The 15,988-nt window shown below is 48.1% G+C and overlaps 1 protein-coding gene across 7 annotated transcripts in view; it reads right to left on the bottom strand.

The window, feature by feature from the left end:
• Positions 1 to 15,988, bottom strand: part of TTLL5 (tubulin tyrosine ligase like 5) — a 272,493-nt gene that overhangs the window by 235,085 nt on the left and 21,420 nt on the right. For all 7 annotated transcript variants that reach the window (XM_075531002.1, XM_075531000.1, XM_075530999.1 and 4 more), the window contains exons 5-7: positions 14,222 to 14,328; positions 8,307 to 8,437; positions 5,433 to 5,515 (exon numbers count right to left, since the gene is read on the bottom strand). In XM_075531002.1, the coding sequence (XP_075387117.1) occupies positions 5,433 to 5,515; positions 8,307 to 8,437; positions 14,222 to 14,328 (321 nt within the window). The remainder of the gene's footprint in view (positions 1 to 5,432; positions 5,516 to 8,306; positions 8,438 to 14,221; positions 14,329 to 15,988) is intronic.

The raw sequence follows: 15,988 nt of genomic DNA on the forward strand, positions 1-15,988 counted from the left end.
AGTCTTAGCCCCAAGGCCCAACGAGCTGAGCTACAGGACAGAGCATCTGCCTAAGCATGGTGCTGTCTGATGATCTGTCAGGACGGGCTCAAACCGACCACAGCAACTCCAAAGAATCTATGGGAATCAGAGGGCAGCGAGGTCATGTCCACAACGCAGGGGGGCTTCCCCTCACTCAAAGAATGGGACGGGTGCCACTGAGTCGTACAGACAGAAGCCACTGCTTGAGTGCACCTTGTGCTGTGTACATTCCCAACCACAAACAAATGGATATGGCACATGAAAGGCAGCTCTGGAACCAATGAGGCATGAGTTACTATCTTAAACTCCACCACGTAGGAAGGACATAGCAGTACCGAGCTCAGAGGGTCCATCTACAGAGGACCGGGTCTGCAACGGAAAGGCCCTTTCAGACACATACAGCGAACGCAACCCTGTTTGCATGTCTCTAACTGTCAGCGTGCGCGACTCGACAGAACTCAGAACCGGGCACTGAGCTATCATGGAGAGGCAGGAGAAATCCTCAAGAGGTCTTAAGGGGGTGACAGGACCTGGCACACTCCTCTAAGTATTTGTTGCACAAAGGGGGTGGGATGCTCGGAGGGCACGTGACATGAAATCACATCAGAATTTCCCACCAGGATAGAAGTGAAGAATGGCCCACATGCTCCCGCGGCTTCCAAATCTGCGGGCAAGCGGGACTGCGCCCTTACTTGAGGCAGACCGCTGAGGCAGACCGCCGTCGTCACAGTCATACCTTCACCAGCAGACCCCGAGCCCGGCCCCTCATCGAGCTGAAAATACGAAATTGGGAAAATGTGGCACTTAGTCACGGTCACCGAAGGGTCTGGAGCCAGCACAGCTCCGCTCCAGGAGGCCCTACAGAGGCCGTCAGAGACCACGTTGATGCTTCCAAGAGCAGGAGCCCACCCTTTCTTTTGGGGTGATGTAAAAGCCAAGTCTTTTCTTCCCTTCAGCCTGCTCTCGCAATGGTCAGAGTCACTATTTGAAGGTATTTTCCAAAAGCAAAAGGGTTACAACCGTTACAGGGAACTTTCAGTAAGAGGCCCTCTGGCTCCAGTGGGAAGACGGAGAGAAATGTTTTTTCGCTTGGCCCCTATATCTAACTCCACCTCCTCCTTCCCTTGCTCCCCCCCAACCCCCGGCACCCTCACATTAGTTCTGCTTACAGCCCCTCGGCATCAGCGCTCCCCTCCCTCCTCTCCAGCCTACAGGGAAAGCAGGCAGCAGCCTTGGAAAGAGTTACTTCATCCAGTTGGCTAACAGGTCACATATTCCACGGGAAAGGATCCAGGTATGGAAAAGGGGGGAAGGCGAGGCCCTCTGCGCAGGGCCAGAGGAACCCGTAGGAACGAACGACGAGATTTTTAGGTCTGGGTAAAAGGGGACAAAATTCCAGATTGGGGGTGAAATGAGACTATTCTCCCGTTGTGTACAGATTGCTGGCTCCTTTTGTGCCGGCTGGCATCTTCCCAGGCTTCTGTCTGGCACCCTCGCCAAATACCTCAAAGAATCAGACTCATTCCACAGCTTCCCAGGGGTGAAGAGTGGGGGAGCAAAAGGGTCCTGCCAAGTCCTTTGATCTACACAGGGGGTCTCTAGGGATTCAGCCCAGAGAGAGGTGGGAGGGGAAAGAGACTTTTAGAGAGCCTGCCAACCACATTCTCCAAAGACCTGTCACCCTTTATGGGGCTCAGCGTCCTGTAAAGAGTTAGGGCACAGGCCTCTCAGGCCTGACCAGGAAAGTTCAATCTCTGTCTTTTCTGACGATGGTTTTAAAATGGCAAGTCACGAAGACAGAACAAGCATTCCATAAAGAAGAACCCCCCAAGTGAGCTGGGAATGGGGCCTCTTCTTCAGGGACTTGTGTCGAAGAAAACGAACAGCTAACTTCTACTACAATTGACTTTCAACAGCAATTCCATCTGCCAGCCCAAACCCTCAAGTCTAGCTAGCACCACCTGGGGTGCAGGGGGATGGGGTGGGGGAGTCAGACGACCCTCCCACCCCCACCCCAGCACTCCTGGAACAGAGCTGGAGGACAACATGCATCTGAGCAGGAGCCTTCACGCCCAAGGTCAGAGACGAGAAGAGAGAAGAGACTAGACCCCAGGCGTGTCGTGTCAACCACATGAGACCCAGGTAGAGGCCTCTGGAGTGAGCGGGCCCAGGTCACAAGACAGGTATCTGGGCCTGGGGCTGCAGGAGTTGCCTGGTCAGAACCGGATTTCAGAACATGCATCAGGCTAAGTCGGGCCAGCAGTACTGACTGCACCTTTTCAGTACAGACTGAACTTAGGGTGTTGGGGTGACAGACTGCACATAAAGGAAATCGCCCAGACACCAGGAGAGATGGGAGAAAAATGTGTGGGGAATTTACGATGGCGCAGTAACCACACACACCACATCTTCCCCTTTCTCTTCCTGCCTTCCACTTCAGGGGCAGGAAAGAATTTTATTAAAAAAAAAAAAAAAAAGAATAAAATGCTAATAGGGCTAGAGTACAGTTAAAAGGCGCCATCAACAGACCCACAATGTAAGGAAATCCTAACAGGTAGAAAGCAGATGGAATCAGGTTGTGAAAACACAGCAAGGAAAATCTCAGAGGTGAACACAATCTCCCCAAGGAGATCCCCCCCCCAAAAAAAAAATCAAAGCTAGGAGTCAAGAAACATGAAGGATGTCCAAAACAAGCAAACAAACAAGTCAACCAACAAACCAACCAGCCAACAGACTCACTGCCATCGAGTTAATCCTGACTCATAGGACCCTCCCTACAGGACAAGGTAGCACTGCTCTGGGGTTTAGACACTGTGATAGAGAAGCCACGTCTGTCTATTGTAGAGTGCCTGGTGGTTTCAAACTGTTGGCCTTGTGCTTAACAGCCCAACATATAACCACTAAGAAAATTGGTACACACACACACACACACACACACCTCAAACAACTAAGACACAAGCTGCATTTGGAGGTGGAGGAAATCTGTGGGGCTGTCCAGCTCTGTCACATGAGGTCCCTCTCCAGTGTCCAAAACAGAACTTCCCCCTCACTCAGGGTAACACCTCAGGACGGTGCTCTGTCCTCACACCAGAACAGAAAGGAGGCAGGGCACACACAAGTCTCTCTAGCCCTAAAGCAAGACCCTCAGTAGCCTAGCAAAGAAGAAGGGAGCATGCACCCCCCCCCCCATCCCCACTACAATGAAGCCTGGCAGTTAAACGCTCGGCCCTTACACAGACCTGAATCAGGGAAACCTAGGACCGCAGCTGGTTTCCATCCATCTAGTCTTGTTTATAAGCATGATGCATCACAGGAGGATCATCAGAATTGAGAGAGTCCAATAGCAGGAGAGGGCGGGGAAGATCTATGATGAGTAAATACAACCAACCCTGGAGGCAGCCAAGAAAAGTCAAGAAGCCAAAGAGAACTTTAAAAAAATTCATCTGGCATCTTCAGAACATCAGCATGCAAACTGCATCCAATATTTAAAAGGGGGATGGAGAAAAAGTCTGGTTATTTAAAACAAACAAACAAAAGAGGCCCAGCAAATCAGAGTGCACGAGTTTCTGGAAAATAAACTATAGTAGCTAATAGGGAAATACAACCTAGATGGAATGAGTAACAAAGCAGGTGAAGCCCAAACTAGTGAGTCAAAAGATAAAGAGGAGGAATAGACAAATACAAAAATGAGAGTAATGCTGCATGAAGGGAAGGCCCAGAATGCCTCACAAAGGAGTGGTGAATGCAGAGAGAGAATCAAAAGTAACTTGTTCTGAACTAAAGAAAAACATTAGTCTTCAAACTGAATGGGCCCATTGAATAAGCAGAATAAAGACCCTAGACTTAAATACTGGATAATTTTCAGGGGCTCCAGTGCTCTAAAGTCTGCATTAATGTTAAATACTTTTATTATGTTTTAGACAACGCCCTGAGGAAAAGATTTTAAGCTACGAAAATCCAGAAGGGCAGTTCCTCTAGGGTCAGGAGTCTGAGCTGATTTAACGGCAGGTGTGTGTGTGTGTGTGTGTGTGTGTGTGTGTGTGTGTGTGAACTAAGTCCACAGTAAGAAGCACACTACCCTATGTGACCCAAGGATGATAAATAGTAAAATCTACATCTGAAGGAGAGAATGTGATCAGAGTTTAAATTGTGAATATTCGATTTGAAGGAATGACAGTGGGAGCCGAAAATCCACCTGCAGGATCCTGTGCGGCTTAAGCTTCTGATGAATCCCCTCTGACCACAGTTGAGGGGTGTGAGCAGCCTTGCTATCAGACAGAGAATATCATAAACTCAATTATGGCAGGCGTCACTAATTGAAAATGTGATACCAGATCAGTTGATCTCCCTTTTGACCCATTTTAAAGTTCTAGTTTTTAAAGCTTCTTGCTTTTTCCTCAAGTTTATTTTGTGTGTATGTGTGTTTCCTTTTTTTTTTAATGCTTTCCAGTATGGATTCTGGGATAGATGAAGCTATTGAGAAAGTAACTGAATTAGGGGATTACTGGGGGCACAGGTATGGTGGCGGTGGTGGGAAGACTGAAAGGAAATAGGGAGCAAATACAAGAGGGAAGAAAATATTCTGAAACTGATGGTGGTGATGATTGTACAACTCTTTTTAATTAACCACATTCAAATCACTAACCAGTGTTGTAAAGCCAGGGAAAGAGACTGGGGTGGGGTTTAATTATATTTTATGTGCCCTGCATATGTATTTAATTGTAAAACAACTGTTATCGGGGATTTTACACACACACACACACACACACACACACACACACACACACACTGACAGCTTTGGGAAGAAAAGGCGGGTGTAGGAAGGAAGGAAAGCAGAGCAGCAGTAGCTGACACTGCAGCAGTGAGGATGCTACACTAGCAGGAGGCTCTGTCTGATGATCCCAAGGATGGAGCTAAACACAGTCACGCCCAATGACCACTCTTGCTGTGTGCCACTGAAGAGATTCCAACGCATGGGGACCCATGCGGCAGAGCAGAACTGCCACACAGGGTCCCCCCTCCCCAGGGCTTTCTCAGGCAGGGCTGCTGGAGTGGTAGAAGCTGTCCCCCTTTGGGTCAGCAGCTGAGCCATCAACCACTGCCTCACATCTACTCCCCGAATACCTCGGCATGGAGAGTCATCCTCATCGTGTGCTAAAAACAGAGCATGTACCTCTTTATCTGCTGCCTGCCCCGCAGTTTCTACAAGTGACTTTTTAACGATGGGGTCCCAGTGGCATGGCAGGAGATGCGGCCAGTAGAGCAAACAGTAGCTCCCTCACACCCGCCCTCAACTCCCACAGCTGAGTCTACAGACAGAGCAGCTGCTGGGAATGAAGCAGCCAGGATTAGGATGCAGAGGGAAGTGAAGGCGAGAACACACCACAAGAGAGGGAAGGCCCCATACTTACATTGTTGATCAGGTAGACGCCACGCCCCCTAGAGGAGGCCACTGGTTTTACTATCCAAGGTCCCCGATCCTTTGAATAGGAATCTGCTCAAAACATGGGGAGGAGTAACAAAAGGGACAAGGGCTTATTACCTTAAATTCCTGTATGGCTATGTCATCAGCTTCCCACAGAATTCCCCACATTCCTTAGGGAAGAGCCCAAACCCAACCCCGTCCACTGGTGAGAAGTCAATCCCCACCCCAAGCAGGCCCCACCGGCCGGGGCAGAAAGGTCTCCTAGTTTCCAAAGCTCTGAGCCTTTACAGAAGCAGACTGCCTCATCTTCCCCTGTGGAGCCCCTGGTGAGTTCAGACTGGTCAGTGAGCAGCCTCATGCCTAACGCTCAGAGTCACCAGGGCTCCCACTGAAGACTGCAGCTTTGAAAATCCTTACACAAAAGCAGCACGCCTGGGTGTCTGCTCCCACCATTCCCCCTTAGCAATTACTTGGATGGGAGGATGAAACAAAACATCAGGCTCTTCTCTAGAGGTTCCTCCAGCAACCTGCAGTATCTCACCTCCGGGGGGGGGGGGGGGGGGGGGGGGGGAGGACACCCAGCAGACAGTAGCTATGTGAGCCAAAAGCAAGACCCCCTACCTAGGCTCCTTTTCCTAAGCGATTCCTTAGCACTTACAGGGAGAGATGAGTGGACACACACACAGCACAAGTGGACAGGGAAGAAATCGCTCTCTAAGAACTCAGTGAAGAAAACGTGGCTTTGACTCTTGTCCCTTTCCTGGGTCTGGACGTATGCTTTAAATCCCTTTGCATCGTGGGCAGAGAAAGTAGACTGCTGACCCCAAGCCTCCCACGGGCTGGCAAGTTCCCCGAGGAGACGTGGAGGAGAAGTAGTGACAACAGACCCAGAGGTCTCAGACTGGAGAGCAGGCCAGCTAATCCTCACTCAGTGGTGGCCCCTGCAGTCGTGCGGAAAAGGCCTTAGGGGGCAGCAAAAGTCGTTGTTTCCAAGCAGGGAAAATCAGTAGATAAGAGACTATTGAGAGACTGAATTTCTCTTGATTTCTCTCCTCAGGAATGGAGGGAGACATGGAAGGGTTACTCCCAAGGGCCCCAGCAGAAAGCTAACTCAGCCGAAGCCCTGGTTTGAACTTCCCGCCTCCAGAACTGTGAGAAAGTAGACTTCCGCTCCTTCAAGCCACCCACGCGGGGCATTTGGTTACGGCCACCAGCCCATTGGCCCTCAGAGACTAAGGCACACATCCTGACAAAACTGCTGGGTGGGCCTGGTGTCCTGAAAGCCATACACATGGTGCCCATGAAAAAGCTGAGGCATTTTGCCAAAGTCAAACAGTAAAATCCTCTCCTACAAAATTTCAACTGTCAGTGTGCTTTTAAAGCCAGTTCTGTTCGGACCCTTCACGGGCAAGCACTGAACTGTCGACCTATGGTCCCAGAAGATGCAACAAATCATCCTATCAGGCAGACAGCCTCACCAAAGTGGAAGCAGGAGTCCCTCCCCTAAGTTCTTGGCATCCTTCTCTCCAAACCACCGAGTGACCAGACAGACTACCAAGTCCAACAGGTTATAAAACCAAAGATCACCAAGTCTAGTGAGGACTCTCTAAGTCGGAACAACTCTATGGCAGTGGGTCTGAGCTCCTGGATGGGGCAGGGGAAACATCCTCCTCTTTCCAGATCACTTCCTCAACATTGTAATCACATAATCAAGTAATTGCTTCCAAAATTACAATAATTCTCCATGGACTTCCGGAGAGGGGAAAAGCTGTGTGTCTGCCGTCCCAGTGTGTCTCACCTACTCCTCCTCATGGGAGAAGTCGCTTCTTCCCTCATGGGCCACAACGGAAAAGTGGCCAATGCATACGGGAGGCCCAGTGTCTGAAGCAATAAAGCACCGTCGTGAGGAGTCTCTGAAGTCAAACTGCCTGCGTTTGAGTCTCACTTGTACCATGTACAAGCTCCCAAACGGATGGACAACTTCTTAATCTCCCATCAGTAAGGCAGAAACCATAACAGTACTCCTCCCACAGGGTTGGTGCCTGACTGGTGCAAATCGTTCCCCCCAAAGTTGGGAGGTTTCAAATCCACCTGGGGGTACCTCAGAAGAAAGGCCTGACAATCTACTTCCAAAGAAATCAAGGGGACCCAGTCCTACTGTGACCCATGTTGAATGGTCATGAGTTGACATCAACTCGGTGGGAGCTGGCTTCTTACTCTTGAGGCAGCACTTAGAAGTGAACGCCCATTACATGTGACCAATGATTACTCTCCACATTCTCACAAAGGCCTGCCGCCCCGCCGGCCACGGCCGCTCCGCACAGCGAGGGCGCAAGCTAGGGAGAGAAGCTACAGAGCGCAGATCCCTAAGTTCACTTCAAAGCAAAAGACCCAAGCTGCCCGCTGCAGATCCACGGCCAGGCTGTGGTTTTCCTATCTATTTACAACAGCGCTGGCCTTTCCGTCCTTCCTTGGTTGAACTCAAGGGAAGGGGTGACTAATGGGCTCCTCTCCACGCTAACATACCCCACAGTATAAAAAGCACCAAGTCAGCCAGTCAAGGTGTCACAAGTGCTCCTCAAACGCCAAGAAACACCACAGAAGCAAGCAAATGCCATGTCCCTGCCGTGCGGAGACAGCGTCAGCGCTGGTCACAAAGCTGGGCACGCAGATGCGACAGGTCTGTGTCCTTCCGTGAATGGCTAAACCATCGGATGAAAACAGTTTCACCGTGAAACACCTTGTTTGGGGGTGGGGGGGTGGAGTACAAAGCTCCTCTGTTTTACTGCCTGGAGGCAGCCGCTGGGGTACAACTGCCCCCATTTGAGGGGCGGGGGGCGGCCCCCGGGCGAGCACTTACTACAGAACTCCGCGTACTCAGCCGGCAAGAGGAAGGTCTGCGGGAGGATGTGGAAAGCCTTGAACCCGTGCGTGTGCTGCATTCGGATGATGTTTTTGTACAGGCGGTCCTTCCGGGTGAGTTCATAAGACCTACAACAGGAGAGACAGGGACAGTGTGCGGCTCGAGAGCACTCTCTGAACAGTCTCACAAGGAGGCTTCAAAAAGGCCATGGAAACATGGAATTAAAAGATCATGGAACTTCTCCACGTACTTTTTGAAGCCCCGATGTTAAGCCCCATAGCTATCATTCATTCGGTCAGCCCCAAAGTATATTAGTCATTTCCATCAAATGGGTTTTCTTGTTTGGATTTATTCACTGACATATACTTTACATGCAGCAACAGAAAAGTGGGTGAAGGGAGACGTCGGACAGGGCAAGATATGACAAAATAATAACTTATAAATTATCAAGGGTTCATGAGGGAGGGGGAGTGGGGAGGGGAAAAATGAGGAGCTGATATCAAGGGTTTAAGTGGAGAGCAAAAATGTTTTGAGAATGATGAGGGCAACGACTGTACAAATGTGCTTTACACAAATGATGTATGTATGGATTATGATAAGAGTTGTATGAGCCCCAATAAAATGACTTATATATATTTAAAAAAAGTCTGAGTTGATTCCGGGCACAGATGTAGATGAGTTGGAGAAATTCTGAGAAGTTTTATTACTATTTTGCCCCAGAAAAAGATCAGCCTATTTGAAAACAGGGCTGTCCCGGAAAATGAGAACTGGGTCCAGCTCTCCATGTGCAGACCAGGAATGCTGTTGTTAGTTAGCTGTGTCAGGTTACTTCAGACCCAGAGTCACCTGACTACTGCTGCTTGAACCCACTGTTGCAGCCACTGCGCCAATTAACCTCACTGACGGGCTTCCACTTTACACAAGTGAGGTCTTCTTCCTAACAACATAGCTGTTGTCATCGTCTAACGTCTCATACGGGTTATGAACTGAAAGCTGTGATAGTGATGTATGTACCATGAAGCTGGTGTGTTCCTCTGCCGGGGCAGTCAATTGTGTGATGTGACTCTTCCAGGCAAAGTCTCGAACTCCTACCCAAAGGCCTTTCCCTGCATTTATCTGGTGAGAAGGTGGGGAAGATGCTGACAGGGTTCACATGTGAGTCATTGTGAACAGGATTCCCCAGAGTGCCATCCGGCTGTGTACAAAATGAGCCCTCTGAGAAGCAGGATCAAGGCAGGAGGAGAGCACGTCCTCTGCTCCCAAGGTCTCTGCTCAGTGAACCTCCTGCACGCAGGTGAAAGCTAGACCATCAGAGACACAGCAGCAGAACCAGGAGTCAGAGCTAGAGACAGAATGATGGATGACCCAACTGTGGCAAGCTCCTGTCAACGTGCATGAAGGGGTACAGTCTAGCCTGTCAACCAAGTCACAGGTTGAAAACCCCATATGGAGGCACTATTGAGATAAATAGCTCACTGGAGGCCAGATCCAGCTCTCTTCCTGTCTTCCCTTTCCCGCTGTTTAGCCAGGAAGCTGAAGGAGCCCCGTGGAGACTCCGCCAGCACTACGATGTTTCCACTGCCACTGGATCCACAAGACTTTCTACCCACTGGCCTGTGATCTTCCTGCATTCGCCATCATTGCATGTGTTGCTGCAAGAGTCTAAAGAGGAATTTATGGACTCGCATCAGGCATATGGGCTAAGATCTGATTTATGGACTTGATCTGGACCAGGCTGGGATGTTTTCTCGATATACAATTTCTCTTTGATATAAAGCTCTTTCTTAAACACAAGATCTCTGGAATTGTTTCTCTAGTCAACCTGGACTAACACACCAACTCAGGGAGCAAGCCGAGGGCTTTTGTGCAGCAGCCTGGCTTTTGGAGCGGGATGCCTCTGTGCGGGTAATTGGGGGAGGGAGTTGGGCATGCTAGCCCACAGAAGTGGAGCTGAGTGCCTTTGAGCTGAGGCTTAGAGCCCTTTGGGCCTTTGTTAGCAGAAGTGACAGAACTTTGTAACAGGTCCTGATAACTCAACGCTGACCATTTCTCACTGGCATTACAACTTGTAATTTCCTTAATAAACTCTTTAATCATGAATTTGGTCTGTGAATTCTGTTTACCATTGCAATAGATATTAGAACCTAGAGATAAATTATAAAACATTAAGCCGGGGCACTCCTACATAAACTCTACAGTAGACCTTCATTTCACACTTCCATGATCCTATTGCAGTATAAAGTCTCAGGTCACTAGGTTAAGAATTCCATGGAGGACTAAATTATATCACTGACAGATAGGAGAGAGAAAACGATAAAGTCAGGAAATGACCACCTTAAGTCAGGTGAATAATTACTACATATATCAGGAGTGCACAACAGTGTATTCAAAATAGGCACTTAATTCACTTAGCATCACCCGGACTTATGAACCTAAGGTCTGCTCCAATATTTAAAAACCATTTCTTGGCATCGGTTCTGAACCTACTTATTGCATACCTGCTCCATGCTCAGTTCAATTTTTCACAATGGTTTCTTAAGTTCAAGACCTGTTTTGCTAAATCTCAACAAATACTTTTCGTGTCCAATGCTCCCCTTCAGAACTCTGGGTTACTCAAATTTCAGTATGCATGAGGTTACCTGGAGAGCTTCTTAGAAATAGAAGTGCGTGGGCCTCACCCCACAAAATTCTACAATGAAAGACATTCTGTATTTTACATTAGCACCCCAGGCGAGTCTGTCACCGATGGTCCAGAGACCACACTAGAACACTGATTTAGTCTACAACAGTCACTTCCAAACTTCCATGATCCAAGCCACCCCACTGTTTTTAAAGACACGCCTACTTCTCACTTACCAACTATCTTGTTATTCGACATTTCACATTTACAACAAGATTAAAAAGTCTACTCTCTGACTATTTTGTGTCTGCAAAATATACAGCTGGTAGCTAGGCATGCTGAGGTGGGAGCCGAAAAAAGCACTCACTAACTGTGTCAACCTGGCTGGGCCCTGATTCTGGTGACTTGGGGGTTCTGGATTGCTGTAGTCACCCTGCATCCTGACAGGGTCGGCCTCCATTTTCACATCATGACCTGTCTCTGGAACCTAACCATGTGGAGCTTGGCTGTAGAACTTTCTAGGTGCATGTTCACCTGGAACAGTTACGCAACTAGAAGGTGCATTTTAAAAATAAAACTCTGGCAAAGGCAATTTCATAAATCTGTAATGGGACCTGAAATGAATAGTTTTAAATAGCACTCCAGGTAACTCTCCTCGGGATTGTAGAAACACAGAACCAGGGAATAAGAAAAAGACGCCCAGCATTAGGAGTCTTCTAACTTTTTCACTTGATATTCCCTACATGAATTTTGGGCAACTTTTCGTGTTTAAATTGGTATCTGAGATGTTTCATCATAAATTTAAATTGCTCCAAGGGATCTGATGAACGGTAATTGCTATTTGAGAATAAAGTTCAACAACACACTTTCAAGTGCATTAAAAGGAATCTAACACCAGGCTTCAATATTCACCATCAGCCAGCTTTATTAAAAAGTTATCATTCCCCTTTTTAAAAAGTTATGAAAGGGAAAGAAAGCTCTGTTTACCCCAGTAGATTTTTCACTGTTTTCATGGATTCAAACTGATGTTCCTCCATACAAAGAGACGCATGGAGTGGGCAAGGGGGCGGGGGGGGCAGGGAGGAGGTTGACCCAGTTTTACAACGTGAGTACACTCCAGGGCCACCCTCCTCCCATCAAGACGGAAACCATTCCCGGTGCCCTTGAATCCTCACGCAATCAATCTCCTTTGCTTTTCATCCTCTCATCCCACTTCCCATGAAGAATAAAAACCAAACCACCGCTGCTGAGCTAAAGATTGGGACACATGGCAGCCCCTGTGTTACAGGGCAGAACTGCTACCCGGGGCCTGAGACTGCTTCTGCAGGGCATGGGCCGGGGTCAAACCACCACCATACTTTTAGGCCCGTCGCAGAACACAAGCCATTTGCACGACCCAGGTACAGCTTGGCCTCACAGCATATGGAATGTTTGTAAATCTTCTACCTTAACCTACCGTCTCTACACCAAAAGGCTGCATATAAATGCATACGCACTAAACTTATGAAAGCCAATACCTGTGAGAGACGGAATCCTGTTGAAGACGGAAATGCAAATATTTTCTACAAAAACTAAATAGACAGTAAGACTGCAACCTGTCAAATGCAGAAAATTTGCTAGAGTTGGAAAAATAAGGCAGTTCTGTTGCGTTCTGGCGCTTACAGTTTCATTGTAAGTATACATTTTAATAGCCCTGTGACTGACCAGTTATAACCATGTCCACCCACGTGTGTGTGATTAAACATTAGGTTTTGTACTGTTACCAAAAATATTATAAACTGTGATTAAAAATATTAAACATGCGAACACACATTTGTTGGGAGACAAGGAGAAAATAAGGGACAGTCATAAATGGAGAATAAGTCCTGGAAATGAAACATGTGACCACAGATCAAGTAAGGAATATGGCACTGGAGGTCTCTCTCTTCACACACTGGATGAGACCAGCTTGCCCCTCGGGTGAGGCCGTGCACCTCTCCCCCGCTGAACAGCACTTACTCCCAGAGGGACACAGAGCTCAGCATCAATGGTACTTCTATTTTCTTTCTGAGAGCTACAAACACGGAGAGATCTTGTTCACATATTAGTACCTAACACGTATCGTGTGCTCACTGTGTGGCAAGCACCGTTCTAAGCACTCGACTTGGCAATATTCAACCCCCACAACAGGCCTCCGAAGCAATGTGCCTTTAGCACCCTCCTTGGGCCAACAAGAAGTGATACTGCAAAGGGGGAACTACCTGGCCCAGGCCACTGAGCAGAGCCTGGGTCTGGCCCCACACTGCAGGCTGTCCATAGAGTGAAATTCTTCGTTGGTGCTGCAAGGTGCTGCTGAGACAATTTCAACCCCTCAAGAGTGCCTGTGACCAGATAAAATGCCTCATAGGATTGTCATGGCTATAATCTTTACAGAACATCCACCAGGTCTGTCTCCCATAAAGCCATTCAAAACGCCAAACTCACTTCCATCAAGTCAATGTCAGCTCATAGCAACCCTACAGGACAGGGTAGAACTGCCCTGTGGGTTTCTGAGACTACGCTTTCTAGGAGAGCCTAGAGAGCCTCATTTTTCTCCCACAGCGTGACTGGTGGTTTTGAACTGCTGACCTTGAAATCAAAGCACCAACCTTTCAGTTAGCAGCTAAGCACTAAGGGTTGGGCTCCTACTACCGATCCTCCCGTCAATGACTGTGACTGATAGCATTTTCTATAGCAATGACATTCAATTCCTTGACTTCCTTCTTGGATATTGTGTAAAAGATGATGAAATGATGTGTCATTGCAAACTACGTTTAAAGCTCTGTTGGCTGACAACTGGACTCTGCTCTCCTTCAATTATTTCAAAAGCCAAGAAGCAGAGACCACCATCACTCAAAGACGATTCTGTCCTGCTGCTGCCAGCATGCGATTAGACGCTGGTTTTCACTGGACAGAGTATGTTTGGATCCCTTGAGATCTTCACGCCCATGGAAAATACGGATTCTTTCTAGATGGGTCAGTCGTTGATAGACGGGAAACAGAGTAACCAAGAAAAGGGAGGGGAAAACCACCCCCCCACCCCCCAACCCCCCTCCAGGTTCTCAAGCAGCTCAGTTTTCCTGGAACTTGGGATCTTTATCTACAAAGCCCTGGAAGGTCTTTGCATATTCCCAGGGAGACACGCGCAGGCTGCTGCCCGACTATATCACAGGTATCTTTTTCTTTTTTAAAAAGACGTTAATTATCGCTGCTGGCTACAAGTTCAAATGCCAGGTAACCTTTAGATGGAGCAAAGCAGCTATAGCAATATTACCTGGGGAAGTGGTTAACCTTTTGTGCTTCAGAGAGGGTGCGAAGTAAGAAGGGCTTCAGGTGGGACCCTGTCCACATGAGGTTATAGTCAGTGCTACTCGGATGAACCTGAGGGCACACAAGAAAGGAGAAGGTAAGACACGCCAGCACAGCCTCTCTCCGGGAACAGCCACGGCAGGAAAAGCACTGGGATTCTCACCCGCCTCAAGAGACAAGAGCAGTTTCACAGTTAAGTAATCAAGGTATACAAGTAAAATAAAGTCCAATATTCCTACCTATCAAATACAAGATGAGGCCCTAACCCCCAAATTCTCCCAGACTGTCCTTACATCCTCGTAAATTTGACTATACAGTAAGGTTTTAGCCAACTGGGAACGCATCGCTCATTTATGAATTCACTTGTTCGCTCAGCAATCATGTGCTCGGCTTTTATGGGCACCATGCGCAGCCATGGAGACCAAGCAGGGACAAGAACTGAAAGTGGATCAGAACTTTCTCCAAAGGTCTATTTCAGACCCTAACTTAGAATAAGGAAAATTCTAGCAATCAATATCTCAAAATATCTCTAGTGGCAATCTACAGAGCATTCCTGATGACGACAACCCCATTTTTCCATTGTTCCCTTGATTTGAGGAACAGCTTACTCTTTGATTCTGAAAAACCTGCCAATCGCCCACTCCAGGACCTAAGCTAATCCTTTGTGAATGATCCAGGATCCATCCCATCCAGTTTCAGTGCTGGGTTGGTAGGGACAGGCAATTCCAAATTTGGGTATTGAAATGGGGGAGTATAAAAGCATGAACTGGCTGGCCTAGAACCTTTGAGTGTGTTCAGAAAAGAAAATAATAATTTAAGATGAAAGGAGGGAAGTTGATCCTTCAGCAGAGAAGGGATAATGGCTAAAAGAGTTAGGGAATGACCGGCAGGGGACAGTAAATTATCTGATGTGGCTCTTCCAGCTCCCACCAAATGATCTTTCCCTGCATGGGTCTGGTGAGGTGGGGGATGACACTGATAGGATTCACTGCTGATTCCTGGAATGCCATCCTACTGTGTATAAAATGAGGCCTACGAGAAGCAAGCGGGGTGTGTTGGAGGAATCCCATTATCAGAAAAAGGCAGGAGTGGATCATATCCTCCGGACCTGAGATCCCTGCACAGTGAGCCCCTTGGATCCACGGTGGACAGCTAGAGCGTCAGAGGAACAGTAACAAGCCAGGAGTCAGAGCATGGGCAGAATGATGGCATCCCAAGCCAGGGAGCCAGTAAAGCTAAGTGCTTTGTGCAGGATCCGAGTGGGGGGGCCTCTGGGCACTTACTTAGGGCAGTTGGACTTGCTGCCCCACAGAAGTGGAGCTGAGTGCCTTTGGGCGGGGACTTACTGGAGTGAGGTGCCCTCTGGAAACGTTGGGCTTACTGACCCCAGATGCGGACTTGAGTGCCTTCGAGTTGAGGCTTACAGCAGAGTAGCACGCCCTGTGGGCATTTGGTAGCAAACGTGACTGAACTTTCTAACACCTCCTGGTGACCCATCCAGAGTTCAGCCTTGAGCTTTTCTCGCTGGCATTACCACTTGTTCACTTTCTCAATAAACCCTGTAACCGTGAATTTTGTCCATGAGTTCTACATAGTCATTGCAATGGATATCAGAACCCAAAGAGGTAAAATAGGGAATATTACTTCAGAGACCTCAATTGGCTGACTGATTAATCACATTAATCATTCTAATTCCAAAATGATCCTTGAGCAGGGAAGGGCACGAAGCCAA

The sequence above is a fragment of the Tenrec ecaudatus genome, chromosome 14 (genome assembly GCF_050624435.1).
Source record: "Tenrec ecaudatus isolate mTenEca1 chromosome 14, mTenEca1.hap1, whole genome shotgun sequence".
In the NCBI taxonomy this organism is placed as follows: Eukaryota; Metazoa; Chordata; class Mammalia; order Afrosoricida; family Tenrecidae; genus Tenrec; species Tenrec ecaudatus.